Raw genomic sequence first — 19,432 nt, forward strand, 5'->3', positions numbered from 1 at the left:
CAAAGCAGAAGAATCAGGGACAGGCGAGGTCGGTACCGGGAAGTCAGGCAGGAGAACGCTGGAAAGTCTTGCATGGCAAATAACAATCTGGCAAAGGAGTGAGTGTGGAGCTGGTGCCTATATGCTGGGCTGATTGAGATGAGAGACAGCTGTGTGCACAGGTGAGTAGAGTAGACTGACGAGGTGGGCGTGGCTGGCAGGCTGAGTGAGGCAGATCCAGGGTCAGACGGAAAAATACAGAGAGTCTTGTGACTGAACTGTGACAATAAGAGGCTGTATACTTGTAAGGCCTGGGTATCGCTACCAATTTTCGGAGCCAATACATTTCAGTTTCACAAGGTCCTGATCCGTTTCGATTCATTTACAGATATTTCGATTTCAAAACAATTTAGTTACGAAAGAGAGTTTCCCGAATTCCCCATGGGATTAAGAAAGTATCTATCCGTCTTCATAAATATCATGTTGTCATTAGTTCCAGAGACATGTGGTATTTCTTCAGTATTTTCCCATCTTGCATGCGTCTTTTTTCTTGTCCAGCTCTTCTGTCGTTATACTTTTTAAATCTAATTAGCGTTTTAGGCCCAATGTTGCAAAGTAGTAGCTTCTGTCTTGCTTTGGAGCTCCCTTATGAGTGGATTAATCTTGCCGCACGGTCTTATGAGATGAGATTCGTCATGAAAAGCCACAGCGAAGACGCAGGGAAATGAAATGTATTATTATTTTTCTTTTTATTAAATCAATAACGTCTCCATCAAAGATCAGTTTCAGTCAGAATATGTATTTTTTTTTTAAACCCACCCCTAACACTTTGTCTCTTTGTCTAAAAATTACTAAAAAATGCCTCATGGATGCGTTTAGCTATAAATCACTACAAAACATTTAAAGTCTTTCCTACTTCTAACGGTTTCAGTTTAGTTCTTTAGGGATATCAGCGTGCATCTCTCTCTGACCGTCTCCCCTTTCATCTGCAGGAAAACGGCCCCACGAGTGCAACGTCTGCAAGAAGGCCTTCAAACACAAACACCACCTGATCGAACACTCGAGGCTGCACTCCGGGGAGAAACCCTACCAGTGTGACAAGTGCGGGAAGCGCTTCTCTCACTCGGGGTCGTACTCCCAGCACATGAACCACCGCTACTCCTACTGCAAGAAGGACGGGCCCAACTCAGGCGCGGGGCCCCGCAGGATCCAGCTGGACCTCGGGCCGCAGTCGGACAGCCGGACGACCACCCCGCGATCCCAACTGGACTCGGACGAGCGGGAGAGCGAGGAGGAGGAAGACGAGGACGACGAGGCCATGTGCATGGACGACATCCGGGTGGTGCAGGTGGACGACGGCGAGTGCGAGATCTACGAAGGTAACTTTGATGACGATGAGGAGGACGACGAGGAAGAAGACGAGGAGGAGGAGGGGACAGAAAAAGAGAAGGTGGACGAGTTTGCTTGTGACGTAGTTGAAGTGGAGCTGGGGGAGGACCACGTGGAGGCCAACGAGACCGGGGAAAGAACCGAAGAAAAAGACATAAACATGGCAGACTGTGAAGCAAATGCAGACAAAATCGTCAGGGAGTGGTCAGACAGCAGCGAACTGACAGAGGACGACATGATAAACGCCAAATAAGAAGGAAGAACGCATCGGTGAACGAAGTCAAATTAAAACCGCATCTTGCCATCAGAAGAAAGTCACGGCAGTTGCCTGATCTTAACGGTCCACTACTGTGTACAAAAACCCAGGTGTGCCTGAACTTGAAAAAAAGAAAAAAAAACTGAAAAAAAAGTGACTTTTTATTTGTGAAAATGAAAATATCAGTGTTTAAATTGTTTATAGAAGTACAGATTTTAAAAGTAGGACTCACCCATCGGCTTGTTAGACTCGTTACTGACATCCCAGGTTGTTTTTGTTTCTTTTCACCCAGTCAGTGTTACTAATCCTTGTTCTTGTTTTAAAAAACAAAAAACAAAAAACATTTTAACCTGTAAAGATGAGAAAGATTTCTATACCTTTTTATTGCCAATGAAGTTTTCCTAAATCAGTATTTTATTGAGTTCTACGAACAAAAACCTCTGCACTACAGTATTCCTGGTTTACCTACGGATACATGCCTCATGCATCGTATGCCCTTCAGTGTTATATGTGTACACTAGCTAGCCACATGTTGTTTGTGTTAGTGTTAGTCTTTGCTAGCTAGCATTACCTTTTCAGTTTGACTGTTAGCCTTAAGGAAAACAAAGTATTCTCGGGGGAGGGGATGGGAGGGTGTCGGGCGGGGGAGGGGACGGGCGGGGATGCGGCTTCTGTACGCCATAACCAAATTTGTCCTATCAGGGAAAGGTGGAGTCACAACCTCAAAGCCAGCATCGGGCGCCTCTGTTTTACCCACCCGGCGGATCCCGGAGGCGGCGGCGGAGTCTCCAGACGAACTCCAGCCGAGCGCCTCCGGGCTCGGCTGCGCCTCCAAAACACAGGCGCCCATTCTTACCAAGCTTTTCCTTATTTTGGTCGACTTTCGTTCTCAGCCTCAGTATTATTAGCTTATAAATATAAATATATATATGAAGTCATACTGTACGTGAAGGATCGGGGCTGTTTCCTGCTCCACCCCAATGCCTCCAGCCTTATGCAAGACCTGTGTGCTGTTAAAAGTGCCATTGAACAGTGTTATTATTTCTTCTTCTTCTTCACACATGTAGCCAGTATTATGTCCCTCTGTTACTTACACAAGACCCATGTTGACTAATGTTTGTTGACTTGCACAGAACAGCAAATATGTCACGCCGACCGAAAGATCCTCCCTGTGGAATTAGACCTTTTATTTCTTTTTTTCTTTTTGGTTGTTGATGATTTGAAGCGGGGACACACGAGAAAACTGGAAAAACCGATTGCTTCCACCATCGGTTAATCGAATTAGCGGAAAATGGAGCCCCGCGTGGGTTGATAAATGTTATAATTGCCAAAAAATTACAAAAAACTGAACATGGACGAGAGAATGATTCGCTCTGTGTCGTGTCTTCAAAATAAAACGTTCATGAGGCTTAAAAAGGAGGAAGGATTTAGTCATGGCCTTGTAAAAACTAAAAAATCTTCAACTTAAGTTCAAAACTAAAGCGTTTTAAGAGGATATAAAGTGTAGAAAATGTCTTGAGGACTAAACCGAGCTTTCCTGTGGATATAAAAAAAATGCCTTGAAACTTTCAGATAATCAGTTTCTCTGTGAGTTAGCGATACGTTGAATGAAATGTTTACATCCCTGAACGCGCAGGGAGAGTTTCAGATCTTAAAACTTGATGTTGTGCCCCGTCAGGTTGGCTCAGGACAGGTGAAAATAAATGAAATTAAAACGAATTTACGGTTAAATAAAGTCAGAAATCGTCAATAGAAATTAGTCACACTTGTGCACTTGTTTTAAAATAATTAAAAGTAATTCTGGCGAGCTGTCCCGCAGTTCAGGTAACAAGCGTTAGTGAATGTGGTCTCTTTTGGTTTTACCGAACAGTGTTTCATTTTTATTTTATTATTTTATTTTGTGTCCTCTGTATGTGTTTGTCGACAATGGCAGTATTAGAACCCTTTTCACAGATTTAAAACAAAAAATAAAATAAATATACATGTTTAGTTTTTAGAAGACTTTTTTATATTTATGTGTCTTATTTTTATATTTTCTTTTATGGTTATTTATTACACATTGTAGTGTACATTACTGTAGTTTGAATTGATACAGTAATATATTTTAGTATGAAAAATAATCTCAAGACAAACAAAATAAAAAAAATAAATAATAAAAAAAAAAAATCCCAAAAATGTGGTTCTGGGAGATGAAGTTTGTTTTTAACAAAAAAGGAGAGATATTAAAAAAAAGGAAAAAAAAAAAAGACGATAACACGTGTATTCTTGAAACTTGATTGTTTTAATGTAAAAATAGAAAAGAGACAGGAATGAAGTGAGAAATAGAAACTGTTACATGTGCATCCGCTCTTTGCGTCGTTATAAAGCTACTGAATTCTAAAACTCTGTGATTTTTTAAAAAAGCATGAGTCGTCGCCGTTTAAATGAAGGATCTTGTTATGAAGACGTTACTCCTCTCTCCCCTTTTTTTTTTTTTTTGAATCATTTTATTTTATTTTGAAGCCAAATTTGCATCGTCGCGCCCCCGCCCCGTTTTCTGTTCTGTGCCAACTTGTTCCATCGTACTGTTTGAAGGCTGCATAATGTTTGTCCTCTACACCACCCTTTGTAAATCCACTGTCTTTTTTTTTTGTATTGTTTTTATTTTAGGTTTGCTCCATTTTTATGACTCCCCATCACAATAAAATGTAAGACAGTAGCTCTGAGTGGCTTGACTTTACTTCCTCGTGTCCCGCATCAACAGGATGATGAATCCTTTTAAGGTTGCTTTGGCAGATTTGACGTTCAGTCAGCATCTGAGATCTTATTTAAGCAAAATCTAATCAGCAAAAAAAATATCCACAAAACATAAAAGACAAAATAGAAGTTCAATATGGAGAAGCAGAGTGAAGGTACATTTACAGTATATGCAGTGTCTGAAGTCAAGAAGGTGGATCACGTGCCTTAAAAACATGTCTTAAAACTAATTTACCCTCATAGGAGATGAAGACATTTGGTGACACACATTAAAAGAATAAGAAGACGGTAAAAAGAAAAGAGTTACACTACCGGTCAAAAGTTTTAGAACACCACACTTTTTCCATTTTTTTACTGAAAATTATTCAGTTTAGTGTCTCATTGCACTCTGAAATGAAAGCATAGAACAAATAAGCAATTTGAGTTGAAAAAGAAAACATGGAATCAATTTAGACTTAGATAAACTTTATTCATCCACAAGGGAAATTGCTTGGTCACAGTAGCTTAGTTGTGCATCAATCTGTTGGAGAATGAGCTTCGCTGCCCCTCTATTGTCTGGTGTAGTGGATGTGACGGATTGTCCTTGATGGAGAGCAGTTTGTCTAGTGTCCTCCTGTCCCTCACTGAGACAAACATCTCCAACTCACTGCCAATAACATGACCAGCCTTTCGGATCAATTTGTTGATCCTACTTATGTCCTCTTTGCTGGTGCTGCTCCCCCAACAAACCACAGCAAAGTACAGGGCACTCGCAGCAACAGTCTGGTAGAACATCTCCAGCAACTTGCTGCATACATTGAAAGACCTGAGCTTCCTCAGGAAGTAGAGTCTACTCAGTCCCTTCTTGTACACAGCATCACTGTTGTCCCTCCAGTCCAGTCTGCTGTTCATGTGGACTCCCAGGTACTTATATATTGGTCCACTACTTCCACCTCCAGACCCTGGATGGTGATGGGCTCCACTGGTGTCCTCTTCCTCCTGAAATCAATGACCAGCTCCTTGCTCTTGACTTGAATTTATAGACCAAAATGTATTTGACTCATCAAAGTAGCCACCTTTGGCAGATATAACAGCTGAACACACTCGTGGCTTTCTTTCTACAACAGAAATCAAATATTCTTCAGAAAGTTCTTCCCAAGTCTGTTGCAGAAGTTCCCATAAATGTGTGGCACTTGCTGGTTGCTTGGCTTTCACTCTTCTGTCCAGTTCATCCCAAACCAGCTCGATGGGGTTTAAGTCTGGAGACTGTGCTGGCCACTCCATGTTTTCATGCTTATCATCTTGTTCTTTTTTCCTGAGGTAGTTCTGGCATAGCTTGGACTTGTGTTTTGGGTCATTATCTTGCTGTAGGATGAACCTCTGACCAACTAGGCGCATACCAGAGGGTATTGCATGGCGCTGCAGAATGCTGTGGTAGCTGTTTTGGTTCAGGATGCCTCTCACTCTGTACAAGTCACCGACCCTGGATCCAGCAAAAAAGCCCCAGACCATCACACTTCCTCCTCCATGTTTGACAGTTGATGTCACACACTGTGGAACCATCCTCTCGCCTACTCGACGGTGTACAAAGATCCTGCGTGATGAACTGAAGATTTGAAATTTTGATTCATCAGTCCATAATACCTTCTTCCAGGTCTTCAGTAGGTCCAGTGGCGGTGTTTCATGGCCCAGGCGAGCCTCTTTGTCTCATTCTGACATCTTAGCAACGGCTTTCTTGCTGCAACTCGTCTTGTCAAACCTGCAGCTCGAAGTCTTCTCTTCACAGTTGAAACTAAGACTTGCTTACTACGACCACTATTAAGCTGCTGTCCTGCGAGCCGCCTATCACGCAAGCTGTTAAGTCTCAGAAACTTGTCCTCTGATGTGTATGATATGACGAAGGAGCTTTCTGAGGATCTCAGACAAAGAGTTGTTGCTCATCAGGCTGGAAAAGGTCACAAAACCATCTTTAAAAAGACTTTAACAACAAATCTACAGCCAGACAGATTAAACAAATACACATTTCATTACTGTTTTTTTTACAATTTGGTTCTCTTTTCTACATTTCTGCATCAAAATGACTCAAAACATCAGATTTTCACACAAGTCCTGAAAGTAGACAAACTGAGGGTTGGGGGGAAAACTGCTGTTCTTCAGCCTCAACACCAGGGGGCACTAAAAGACCGTCCCACACGACTTCTCTGCAACAAACAGCTGAAGTCTGAAGGCCACTGGGTGATTCCACTCCTGAGAAACAAATCATTCATAAATAATTGATCCCCAACTATTAATTCCAGCCAGTGACGAGGAGGAGGAGGAGGAGGAGGAGGAGAAAATGGAGCTCTATCCGAGTATAAATCCATGAAACCTTACAATTTATTTTTCCCCCCGTGGGCAAAATGACAGATTATCTGCATGACTGGTTTCAGTTTGCAAAAGTTATTATGTGCAATTAGAGAAAAAAAAAAAAGAAATCAATGATAGGATAGCACGGTGGGGGTTATTATTAGGAGACAGAGCAGCCAGCAGAGTTGTCTCTGAGCCGGCGAAGAAATTCTCATTTGTGATGAGCATCTCCTCGGGTGATTCCAGACAATAGAAGCAACTGTTTGTGGGAGAAAACTCTGCTTCTACTTCTAAAGCACTTTTATAAAAACGCTAAAACTACAGCAGATAAAAAGGAGGATGTTTGCAGCGAGGGAGCTCTCAGCAGAAATGGACTTGATCTAGTTCTAATGAATATTCACAGAGCACCTGCTGCTGATGCCGTGCTGGCTGTGGGTCAGCTGCTGAGAGCACTGTGACGGAGGGAAGGAAGGAAGGACGGGACCACTGCAGCGGTGCTTCTGTGATTATACAGACAGTCCTCCGCTGAGTGTTCTGGGAGGGGGTTGGTGTCGTACACAGAGCATGTATTTAACACAGAGGATAATGGACTCATAAAAGGTACGACAAGTCAACAGCTCAGTGGCTCGTCCAGCGTAGGAGGAAGAACTTCAAACTGAACACAGGAGCATCAGAGTGTTGGAGACAGTCCTTGTGTCTGTGCAGTGGTTGAGCGTTTGATTTGGTCTTTTAGTGATCGTTTTGGGTCTCCTTGTGTGTTTTTGTAGTGACTGTTTTAGATCTCTCATGTCCTTATGTGTTTGTTTCGTGGCAGCTTTCCGTCTCATTTAAATTTGTTTCATGTCCTTTTGCAGCAAGAAGGTTCGGGGTTCGAATCCTCTGGCCGACTGGTTCCTTTCTGTGTGGAGTTTGCATGTTCTCCCTGTGTCTGCGTGGGTTCTCTCCAGGTACTCCGGCTTCCTCCCACCGTCCAAAGACATGCTGGTTAGGTTCATTGGTGATTCTAAATTGGCCGTAGGTGTGAGTGTGAATGGTTGTCTGTCTCTCTGTGTTAGCACTGAGATAGACTGGAGACCTGTCCAGGGTGGACCCCGCCTCTCGCCCAATGACAGCTGGGATAGGCTCCAGCTGGCCCCCGTGACCCTTAACAGGACAAGCGGTTACAGAAGATGAATGAATGAATGAATGACCTTTTGCATCACTTTTTTGTCATTTTCCATGGCTGGCAGGTTATTTTGAGTCCTCTTCTGGTCATTTTGTGTCCATTCAAAGTCGTTTTTTTTGTCTTTTTGTGGCGACTTTGCATCGTTTCGCAGTCGTTTCTTCATTTTGCAGAACTTTTCCTTGGACGTTTTATGTTTGACAATTTTTTTTGTGTTCATTCTTGGTCCTCCTGAACATCTTTGTTGAGACTTTGCATCGTTTGCAGTCTTTTCTTCTTCTGAATTTGACATCTCTTGCAGTCGTTTTGCGTCTCTTTGCAGTTTCGTGTCGTACTGTGCACAATACAAAGTAGTTTCATGACTTTTTTAGGAGTTTAGTAATCGTTTCTGCTTTTTGCGTCACCTGCAGTCATCATTGTGGTGGTGTTTGGTTTCCGTTTTTGTCATTTTGCATGGCACATGGTCATTTTGGGATCTTTTTGCATCCCTTATGGTAAGTTTGAGTCTCCTCGTGGTTGATTTGTGAGCTCATGTGGTCATTTTATGTCCATGCGGTGACTTAGAATTTGGCACCAAAAACAAAAACGTGTGTGGCGTCCTTTTCCATAAATTCAGCCAAACAGTTTGTTCTCAACTTTAACAGCGACTCTCTTCATGGATCCTTCCTTCTGTCCACAATTAACTCCTCCAAAACACAAACTGTCCACCCACACAGCTGCTTCCATTCATGTCTGCAGATTAGGCCGCTTCTGGGCCCAAACAGACTCTGCTTGACTGACATCTCATTCATAGCATCTGAAAACACCTGTGAACACCTGTCTGGGTGTTCAGAGCCCACATGCAGGGCAGCACGCAGCATTTAGAAATGAACGCCTGGTGATTTAAGCCGTGGAATGAACTCCACATGAAGTTGTTGTACTGAAACCAGGTATTTATATTGGATAATTGGACTATGAACTTCTAGAGCCACGTGTTACTCAGCACTACAAATACAAGTGAACGCCGCTCGCCTCTAATCTGAGCTGCTCAGATATGCCTTGGAGTGTTTCTCCACGCTCCAAGCGATGCATCTATTCCCTCCCAGATGTTCGGCGACAACGCATCCAGCTCATCTACAAACCAAACAGGTCTCGGCGTCTGCTGGAGCGCGGCAAAGCGCAGCAAATGGCGTCTGCCTGTAATAGCTGGCAGTAATTAAAGCTCATTTCACGCCGCTGCGGTTCGTGGAGCCGCGCACACTGAGCCGTTTGTCAAAATTAGTCGGAGAGCTTGGGAGCGTGTCACACCTGTCAGACGTTGTGTAACCCCCCTCTCCGGCCATGGCGACGCCGGAGCTGCTGGACGTGTTTGTCTTTGCAATAACAGCACATGTTGGGAATTTAAACCTCTATATTTCCAGAATCCTGACAACAACAAGAACTTGAACTCCTCTAAAATGATGAATATCAGCCACTGGCACAGTTTAGATTCCACTAACAGGAAGATTAATGTGTTGAAGTGAAATTAGTGGTTAAAATAAATCTCTTTGTGGCTGTTTTGCATCAGTTTTTAGTAGTTTTATGCATTTCGTGGGGAGATTGAAAGTTTCCTCATTAGTCGTCTGGTCATTTTTAGAATTCAAGACTCCTTTGGGCACTTTGCATAATTCCATGTCTCTTTGAGGTTTGGTATTCTGTTGTGGTCATTGTGTGGCAGTTTATTTAATGCTCAGCAGCTAAACACTCTCCTTTCCCTTCTGTTTGAACAATAAAGCACCGACTCATTCTTTCTCTCAAGGAAACACCAACTCCTGAACCCAGATCTGTTGTGTTGGCCATTAGTGTTTAACTACCTCAATCAGAGCAGACTGCATTGCTCAGAAGGAAATTTTCAACTAGACTGAAGAGTGGTGTGAAACGTCAGCTCCTTAATAACCTGTAAACACTTGATCTGATGATTTCCGGTTAGCAATCACAGAAACTGATGAAAGCTGGTTTTTAGTTTCAAAGATTTTATAATTTCAAGACCTACTTTAGAAGCTAGTTAAAAAAAATATGATGAAAGTTAAATAGAATAAATGTTCACTGTGAGATAAAACTTTTATATGACGAATTTCAACGGAGACTAATCACTAATTCATTTGGGCTTTCAAATGAAGGAATGAAGGTCTTTATATTGGTGATATTATTCATTCAGTCCGAGCCTGGAGACCACATCAGTGAAAGCTCCTCAGTGTGTTCGGAGGTCACGGATCAGAACTTTCCGTCCTCTCAGAGTTCACTGAAACGTTTTTGATCTTATTCAGCCTGTCAGTCTCAGCTCAGGGTTTGACAGATGGCATCTTCTCTTCAACATCTGTCTCCTGGGAGCAGTTAAGACAGCAACAGCACACTGGAGATGGTTGATGGTGCTGATGATAATTATAAAACCTAGAAAGAATTAAATATTAGTGGAAATAAACTGAATATAAGATGAGGTTTAAGGGTCAGAGGTGATTCTAGAGTCTGTTGTGGCTCAGAAAAAGAATTTAACAAATGAGCTTATTATCTCTCTCTAGTGTCGTATAAAAACTACTTTCAACTAGCACTAAGAGAAGAGAGCACATCACTCCGGTCCTCTATTCCCTCCATTGGCTTCCAGTCCATTTTAGAATTGATTTTAAACTTTTAATGTTTGTTTTTAAAGCTCTTAACGGCCTCGCCCCATCTTATTTGTCTGAGATGTTGACTGTTCGTAAGTGTGGTAGGGCTTTGAGGTTGTCAAACCAACTCTTGTTGGAAGTGCCCAGGTCAAAATTTAAACACTGGGGTGTCCGAGCCTTTTCAATCGTTGTACTTAGGATCTGGAATAAGAATAACCCACTGACATCTGCTCATTACTGACCTGGGCCTTTTCAAATCAAAACCTATTTAGAATGGCTTTTAGTACCTGGTAGTGTGGTGACACTTTTATTTTTATTCTATTTTATCTACTTACTCCTCTCATTTATGTTTTTAGCTTTCTTTTATTAATGTACTTGTTTTACGGTGTGTTTTTTTTTTTAATAGTTTAATCTTTTGTAAAGCACTTTGGTTCACCTGTGGGTCATTGTAAGCTGCTATATAAATAGAGTACATTTACATTTTGGATAGAGACCAAGCTCTGCTCAAACACTTGTCTCAACAAAACTTCATGTAAACACACTTTCAACTCATAAAATGTTAGGGAACTGTGGCTAGCAAATCTTTCACTGGTTTCAACAAACAATAATATGGGGAGAAATAATCATGAGAGGGATATGGTGAAGAGTAGCTTTACTGCAGTGAGGGGAAAACGGTGTGAATCCCCTCACACTGTGTAGGTGACGACAGAGTGTCTGAAGGCTCTCAGTCATCCAGGTCATGGTTTATCCAAAGTACTGAAGGTACTCCTTAAACTGGCCAGTGTGTTGTGGAGTGGGTGGGAGGGCTTGTCCAGGATGGCCAACATCCTCTTCTCTGACACTGTGTTCAATGATTCCAGCTCCACCCGTACAACATCACTGGCCTTGCGGTTTGTTGAGTCTATTGTCGTCTACCTCTCTCAGCCTGCTGCTCCAGCATGCAACTGCATACAGGAGCGCACTGGCCACTACAGACTCATAGAACATCCTCAACATTGTCTGGCAGATGTTGATAGACCTCAGTCTCCTCAAAAGGTAGAGTCACTTCTGGCCCTTCCTGGAGAGTGCTTCGGTGTGGGAAAAAAAAATTCAGCTGGACTTGTACTTGTAGTCTTTTTTTTTCCCACAGAAGACGTTTCGCCACTCATCCGAATAGCTGCTTCAGTTCCAAGGGACTGGAAGTTGAGGTTTAAATAGGAAACTCTGTGGGTATAACCCATCAGAAAACTTGGGTGAAGACAACAGCAGAAGATCTCAGGTTCTATCCGAGCTGTAACTGGACAAGAGGTGGAGTACACCCTGGACAGGTCTCCAGTCTACCATAGAGAGACAAACATGCCCGTCCACAGCCCAGGACTGTGGGAGGACCTGGAGAAAACACCTACGAGCACGAGGGAGAATATTCACCATCTCCCGTCTGCAGATGCCTCAAGCTGTTGACAAGCTGCACCTCGACCAAGGCTTCTTTCTTGAACTTCAAAGCTGCAGCTGACAAAACAGCCTCAGTTCATGCACGTTCAATCACATCTCAAGATCTTCTTTGAGTTTTATTATTGATCTCTTTAAAGCCGCCGCCTCTCAGCTTTCTGACACGCTTCTTTATCAGCCGAGATGTTTGAGCTGCATCTCAGTAATTCAAAGATCTATGTTATAAAAGGCAGAATGCACCAGAGTGAGTCGGTAGAGAGAGAGAGAGAGAGAGAGAGAGAGAACGACTCTGTCAGTGATGGTAGATAACAGACCTGACTGTACCATCCCTGCTGTGCAACTCCATTTTGATTTGTCGGTCGAAGCCTCATGCAGTCCAATAAAACCATAAAAGCTGAATTTCATCCCCCAGAGTGAGAAAAAGGTGGATTCACCGTCTGGACATTAGATGGGGAAAAACAAGAGATGGACATTCAGCTTACATTTATATTCCCTCTGTGGGTGCCTCCGAGATATATTTTATGTTATGATCACCCACAACCCAGAAGGATTTTCTTTTTCCTCCTCTGCACAAATGAATCCCTCTGTTTTTATGTGTGTGCACTTTTATTCCCATCCAGACTCCCCAGCAGGCTTATGGGGTTTTCCAGCAGGGAGCAGTGTTAGTGTGAGTGATGGCAGACGCCTGCCGAGGTCGCTCCCCGTGATTTGTTTGTCCTGCTGACCGAGTTTGCTGCTCGTCACCGAAGCAGCCGAGCGGGGAGAGAAAGTGTCCGTCGCTTGGTCCCTCTGCTGCTGCGTTGACTTCAGCTCGATCTCTGCTGCAGACACCGGCGCTATAACTCCAGGTGTCTAATCAATGCTCTTATGCAAAGCAAGCCACTCAAGCGGAACTGTAAAACAAAAAGGTCTCCAAGCGGGAAGCAGTGTTGCAGTGAAAGCAAAATGTATTGTTCATGAGCAATGAGGCAGGGACTTCCTGCTACTTGTTACCTCCACAAACAATATTCAGTATGTGCAATAATGTGCATTAACATGAATAACATGGAGTTGTGTTGCAGAAAGGTGAGTTGTTGTACAGCTGGACAGAGTTTGGTATGAATGACGTCCTGTCGCGTTCACTGTGGGAGTGGAGCAGGATCAGTCTGTTGGAGAATGAGCTCCAATGTCCCCTCTATAGTTTAGTGTATGAGATGGATTGTCCATGGTTGATGTTGTGGAGAGTCTTTTGATGGCTTTTCAGATTAAAATTTAAAAAGAATGCAACAATTATGTTGCAGCAATTACCCAGGATAATAACAGTATGCCATGTTGTGTCATATTACAACCTACTCTGCCAGGAAATTGCTTCCGTGTTTATTTTTTGGCCAGAATCCCAGACAGCAATGCTCCTTATTTAACGGGGAACTACTGTTTTTTACAACCTGGACCTTATTTCTGGCATAAAATACAGTCGTTTATTGACCCATATAATTTTTGTGTTACTTGTAGTCCTTTGGGAGATATTTAGCTCTGCGTATATTGACATAGTGGGAGTGACTGGGGCACCGAAACGCAGCCTCTAAATAACGCATTATCTGTCGCAAAACTCGTTCATTTCACCACCTACGGTTCGTCCACAACCTCAGAATCGGAAAAATATTCAGCCATGTTGCAAAAAAACTAGCAGTAGCAAATTACGGGTAAACAAGCCGACCATCGCGGGTGCGCGCGCCACTCAGAGATGACATCGTCCAGGTCAGAAGACATCATCTGATGACAACAGGTAACTCCAGACTCAACGGGGAATAGCACTAGCGTACAATAACAAAATATTGATGAAATGAACGAGTTTCGTGGCAGATAATGCGTTATTTAGAGGCTGTGTTTCAGTGCCCCAGTCACTCCCACTATATGGATATACGCAGCTCTAATTATCACCCGAAGGACTGCAAATTACAAAAAGTTATATGGGTGAGTAAACGATCGTATTTTATGCCAGAAATAAGGTCCAGGTCGTAAAAAAGTTCCCTTTTAACTCGGTTGCATGGACAGAAGAAATGCTTTTCCTCCCCCCTCATGCAGTGTCAATGCCCCAATTGGATGTCACTGTCAGACTGTAACTCCCAGGTTTGCATTATTTCAATGTCTGAGTTTTTGCAGGAAAAATAAAATTTTTAGGGACGGACTGAGGAGACACAGGAGCGGTTCAGGCACCTAATTATAAAGATATTCTAGGAACATCTCACCTGATCGGAGAACCCTTAAAGAAGAGCTGAGACGCACACATCTGAGCTGTGCCTGGATAATTAATAGAAAATACTTGGGTGGATTTGTGCCGTCTTGTGGCGTGCAGTGCAGCTTATTAAAATGTAAACATAAGTACCTGAGCCTTTATCTGAACCTGCCTGCTCTTTAAGACATTTACAGTCTACATGGATCATTCTCTGGCAGCTCAGTCTTTATTAAAAGATTTTTATTTGCAGACAGCTCTCTGAATAATCCCCAAGCTGCAGACATCAGATTCAGGTCTGTTGTGTCTGGCTCCAATCTCTTTTAAAGCCCCATCTATACGTTAAGCTCATTAGCAGTGGATCGAATAATGTCAAAGTCAAAATGTAGTAACAGACAAATAATTACTGGGTACATCTGACCTGTTCTGTGAATGAGTATGTACAGAACGTTTTTGTGGGCGCACACTATCCATATATGAGGCTCCTGGTCTGGTGTTTAATGCTGGAGGGACAGGACCTAATATTTAGTAGTAGTAGTAGATATTTAGTGAGATTTACTGAATGACAGTCAAAGTGTGGGATCCTTTGCAAGTGAAAATGATCCTTGTTTTGCTCTGGGAGCAAAGTGAAGTAACAATCAAGTCCACTATCTAATAAAAACACACTTGTCCAGACTGTCAGTAATCAGAATAGGGTTATTGATCCTGAACCACTTGATGACTTCACTGGTGTCAGAGACAGACATATAGACGGATTAGGACACGGTGGCTGCATCTAAAGTACAACCTAATAAAAATAAATGAAGAGAGACAAGAGAAAAGGGCAAAAGGAAGAAGATTGAGGATGTTAAAGAGAACCAGAGTCAATCAGGTCAGGCTGAAACCAAGCACATGAACCCCAATTAATGTTATGCACATATATTACAACACAAGAGAGCTGAGGGTAGACGTTTAATTAAAAAAGAGTTTTTAACGATGGTCTTTGTCTAATGGTTCAATGAGAGAGGGTGAGCTGCAGCACAGGTTTTACATAACAAAAAGATAGAAGAAGAAGAAGAAGAAAGCGTAATTTGGGCCTTGTTTGGGTATTTTAGAGAGAAGATTAATTAAGACGTTTATGATACATGTTCTTTCATGGTAAATTAGACACCGGTGTTTGACACGTTTCAAGTCCCTCGGAGTCTGAAACACACCCAACATGTGAGGTTTCGTGTGGAGTTCAAATAAAACCATCACGTCCCGTCACCACTGCTAATTAACCGATATCAGCTTCTTTCCATAAAGACAGGATATAAACACATTTCTGCGACCTTTAATTCTTCATCCAGATTGTAGCTCAATTTTTAATTTGGTTTTATACAGTTGTGAAGTGATAAAGCCTTCTAGTGGCAGTTAGGGCTGATGGTCGTTTCCTTCCTGAAACTCGTAGTTTTGCATCGAACGCGACCACAATTTCATTTATGATTGTGCTCGACGGCACCCACAAAATGCATTCTGGGATACTTGGCTGTCCCAAGTCCACACCACGTTGGCGCCCAATGCAGTGGTTTTGGCCCTTTACACAGTACAGAAACAGCTCTGTTAAAAATCACCATTGACCTCCTTATGACTGCTGATTCTGGACTCCTTTCAATCCTCATTCTCCTTGATCTAACCGCAGCATTTGACACCATCTCCCACTCCATTCTCATCCATAGACTAGCCTCCATCGGTATCTCTGATACACCTCTCGATTGGTTCATCTCATATCTCTCTGGCCGCACTCCGTTCATTCAGTTAAAAACATTTACATCCCGCCCATCCCCCCCTTTTCTCTGGTGTTCCCCAAGGCTCTGTTCTTGGGCCTCTTTTATTCATCATCTACCTCATCCCCCTTGGCCAGATATTTCATAGGTACAATATTCATTTCCACTGTTATGCGGATGACACCCAGCTCTACCTTTCCACCCACTTGCCTCTCAGACTGTATTAAGGAAATCAGAACCTGGTTCTCTACCAACTTCCTCAAACTCAACAGTAGAAAAACTGAAATTCTTCTCATTGGCACCAAAACCACCCTGTCTAATATAAACAACATCTCTATTCAAATTGACAATTCCCCAGTCTCCCCCTCCCTCCAGGTTAAGAGTCTGGGTGTCATCCTTGACACCACTCTTTCTTTCCATTCTCACATTGACAATATCACCCGTTCAGCCTATTTTCACCTACGCAATATCTCCCGTCTCCGTCCTTCCCTTTCAACTGACAATACTGCCACTCTGGTCCATAGCCTGGTCACGTCCCGTCTGGACTACTGCAACTCCCTTTTATTTGGTTTACTGGACAAATCCATCCATAAACTACAACTGGTTCAAAACTACGCCGCACGAATCATCACTAGAACCCCCTCCATGAGTCACATAACACCGGTGCTGCAGTAACTCTACTGGCTTCCTGTCAAAGTCCGTATCACCTACAAAATCCTACTTCTCACCTTCAAGGCCTTAAACAACCTGGCCCCTCAGTACCTCACTAACCTGCTCCACATAAACATTCCTGCCCGCACTCTTAGGTCATCCTCATCACTGCAACTCACCCTCCCACCTGCTCGCTTGACCACCATAGGGTCCAGACCCTTCAGCCGCTCAGCCCCCTGCCTCTGGAATGCCCTCCCGAAACATTTAAATTCAGACTCAGTCACCACCTTCAAATCTCAGCTCAAAACTTATTTATTCAGACACTACTCCATTCAATAGTCTCACTTCTATCTGGTTATCTGGACTTGTACTTGGTGAAATGTCATCTTTGGATTGGAACAAGAACATGAGAACAGACATATTGAGAAATGGTGCTTATACGCTTGTGCCCATGTTATTATAGTTATAAAATACACTTCCTGCCATCCCGTTCGCGTCTACGCTTCGGTTGTCGAGGATGTGACATGTGGTTTGTTGTAATCCAAAGTATGCCCTTACGCAGATGACAATGAACTATTGAGGAAATGAAACTCTTTAAATGGAAATCAGATCAGAAGAATATGACAAAGTGGTATGTTGTGACAAACGGCTTATTAGATGAAACAAAGAAAGAAAGGCAGCGAGACACTAAAGCCGTGAAACTGGTGCAAACTCAAGTAGCTCTTCTTTAAAAGAAACTTTGCCAAAGTCATTTTAAAGCGTTGGTAAAATTCAGTTGTCTTTGTACAAGTCATTAGTAAATATGTGCGAGTCAGTAAAAGAAAGTTTCTCTCAAGCGCCACAGCCTTCAAAAACACTCCCGCTGTGACGCTCCAGCTCATTAGCCTCCACTTTCCTTCATCCTCACTCCTTTCCTTTAAACTTGTTTTCCATTCGACCAGCAGCCCTTTGCTGTAACCCTCCATCTTCTCATCCATTCTTCATCTTCCTTTTCCGCTTACCTTTTCATTTTCTCCTACAGAATAATAATAAGGAGTTAGCTCGGCTCCATTCATTTTTTTTTTTCCCCCCTCCTCTACCCTCAACCTCCAGTCATCAGTCCTACGAAGCAGTCGGGTATCACAGTAAAATCCCTGCTGCCAGTGTTTGCCGTCACAGTTTGTCTTATAACCAGAGGAAAACGCTGTAGAGGGAGGCGTTAAATAAGCGCTTGCTGTCTCAATCCGTCTTGTGAGTGGAGTGAAGGTCGGGAGAAGAAGGAATATAAATTTCAGCGCCTCTGTCTGAACTCCGCTTCCTGCCTTGTCCCTTTAAAGAAAAGTAATTTATAGAAGGCAGAGTGAAATACGTCAGCTGTCTCTGTTGCAAATCACCTGATGACTGAAGCATTATTATTATTATTCCGCCTTTTTTCGGCCAAGACAGAATTCAGATTTTATATCGGGGCATGCTGAACTTTGCTCCTGAACAAAAGGAGCAGGAGCCGAGAGAAATAAACGGTAACAAGTTATTCCTCTTTTTCTAGCTGTCTGATGTGATAATGAAATTTATTAACAAGGGTGAATAAATGTCTGGCAAGTGTAGCTTTGTGTAAAATTAGATATTTTTCCTCTTTCACTTATAGAGTTTCCCTTTGTCGCACCAGAAAATATGTTTGAAAATTAGTCAAGGTAATGAGTGATTGGGAGATTGGTGGAGGCAATTATTTGATTTAATTCATTTCTGAACAAATGTCAAATGCGAGGCTTATCGCAGTCAAAAAAGGAATTTTGTTTCCATTTTTCTGTGGCAGAATTAAATATTGTTCGCGTCAGGAATATGTCATTTATTCATCACCAATCAAGAGTTGATACCGAGCATATTAAATGTTTTTTCATGATGCGTTTTTAAAGTTTTCCACATTTACATTTGGTTAGGATTAGGAGGATCTTAAATTTAAATTTCTTAGGGAAATTAAAACACTTGGTTAGATGCGTCTGTAAAGAAAATGTCCCAATAAAACGGTAATTTTGATGTTTTGACCTGCTGGCGACGCTAGAATACCAGTTAAAACATGAAGCCTTTCTACTACAGTAATTGGATAAAGTCTATATCCATCTGCCAAACAACACATGTGAGCCCTGATATCAGCTTCTTTCCATAAATAGACATGATATAAAAATATTTCCTTCTTTAATTTTGCATACAGACTTATAGCATTGCTTAATTTTAATTTGGTTTCATATGGTTGACAAAGCCCTCTAGTTGCAGCAATAAAAACAACGAGAGCAAAAGCATAAAGTCAGGGGACAATGTCTGAGCTACAATGCCTACATAGAGGAGGTCAGGGTGGATAGATGGGTTGACAAAATGCAGGGGCTTCAGATGAGACTGAGATTTCTGCTCTGTTTTAAAGTAGTTTTGTTGAAATGCATTTAGTTTTATTATGACTATTGTTAGTCTTTGCACGATCAGAGTGTGAAACGAGGAACAAGTTGAAGAGGACTCAAACGCACAACCCAAGGCAAAGGTAGTAGATTAAAAAGGCAAAGACAAAGTCCAGAAATCACAAGAAACAGATCAAAAACGAAACTTGAATCAAAAACTAAACTTGAATCAGACTGGTACGTCTCTGACTCTCTGAAACGAGGCGAACCGGCAAAAGGAGGTGGGAAGGGAGCACAGAGGCTAAATACAAGTAGAACAATGAGGCACAGGTGAAACACATCAGGGCGGGGCTAACAATCAGGGGCGGCAACCACAAGGAGGAAGTGAAGACATCTGAAATGACACAGTAAGTCACTTTCAAAGTAAAACAGGAAGTGCCCCTGGTCAAAAAGAGAGAGAGTTAAAATGTTTTTCATCTGCATATGGTTAGGAGGTTAGGAAAAGTCCAAATACCAATGGTTAAAGTATGGTTAGGCAATTAAAAGATGACAACAAGACAAA

General features: G+C 42.4%; 1 protein-coding gene across 2 annotated transcripts in view; it reads left to right on the plus strand.

Moving 5' to 3' along the window:
- The window catches only part of LOC311489821 (zinc finger E-box-binding homeobox 1-like), a gene marked incomplete at its 5' end in the record, with an annotated part of 72,598 nt that extends 70,390 nt beyond the window's left edge, over nt 1-2,208 (plus strand). For both annotated transcript variants that reach the window (XM_084547112.1, XM_084547113.1), the window contains one exon: nt 972-2,208. In XM_084547112.1, coding sequence (XP_084403238.1) covers nt 972-1,621 — 650 coding nt within the window. In that variant the 3' untranslated portion in view covers nt 1,622-2,208. The remainder of the gene's footprint in view (nt 1-971) is intronic.
- Nucleotides 2,209-19,432: the final 17,224 nt, after the last annotated feature.

Source organism: Chelon labrosus (genome assembly GCF_963514085.1).
Source record: "Chelon labrosus genome assembly, chromosome: 6".
Classification (NCBI taxonomy): Eukaryota; Metazoa; Chordata; class Actinopteri; order Mugiliformes; family Mugilidae; genus Chelon; species Chelon labrosus.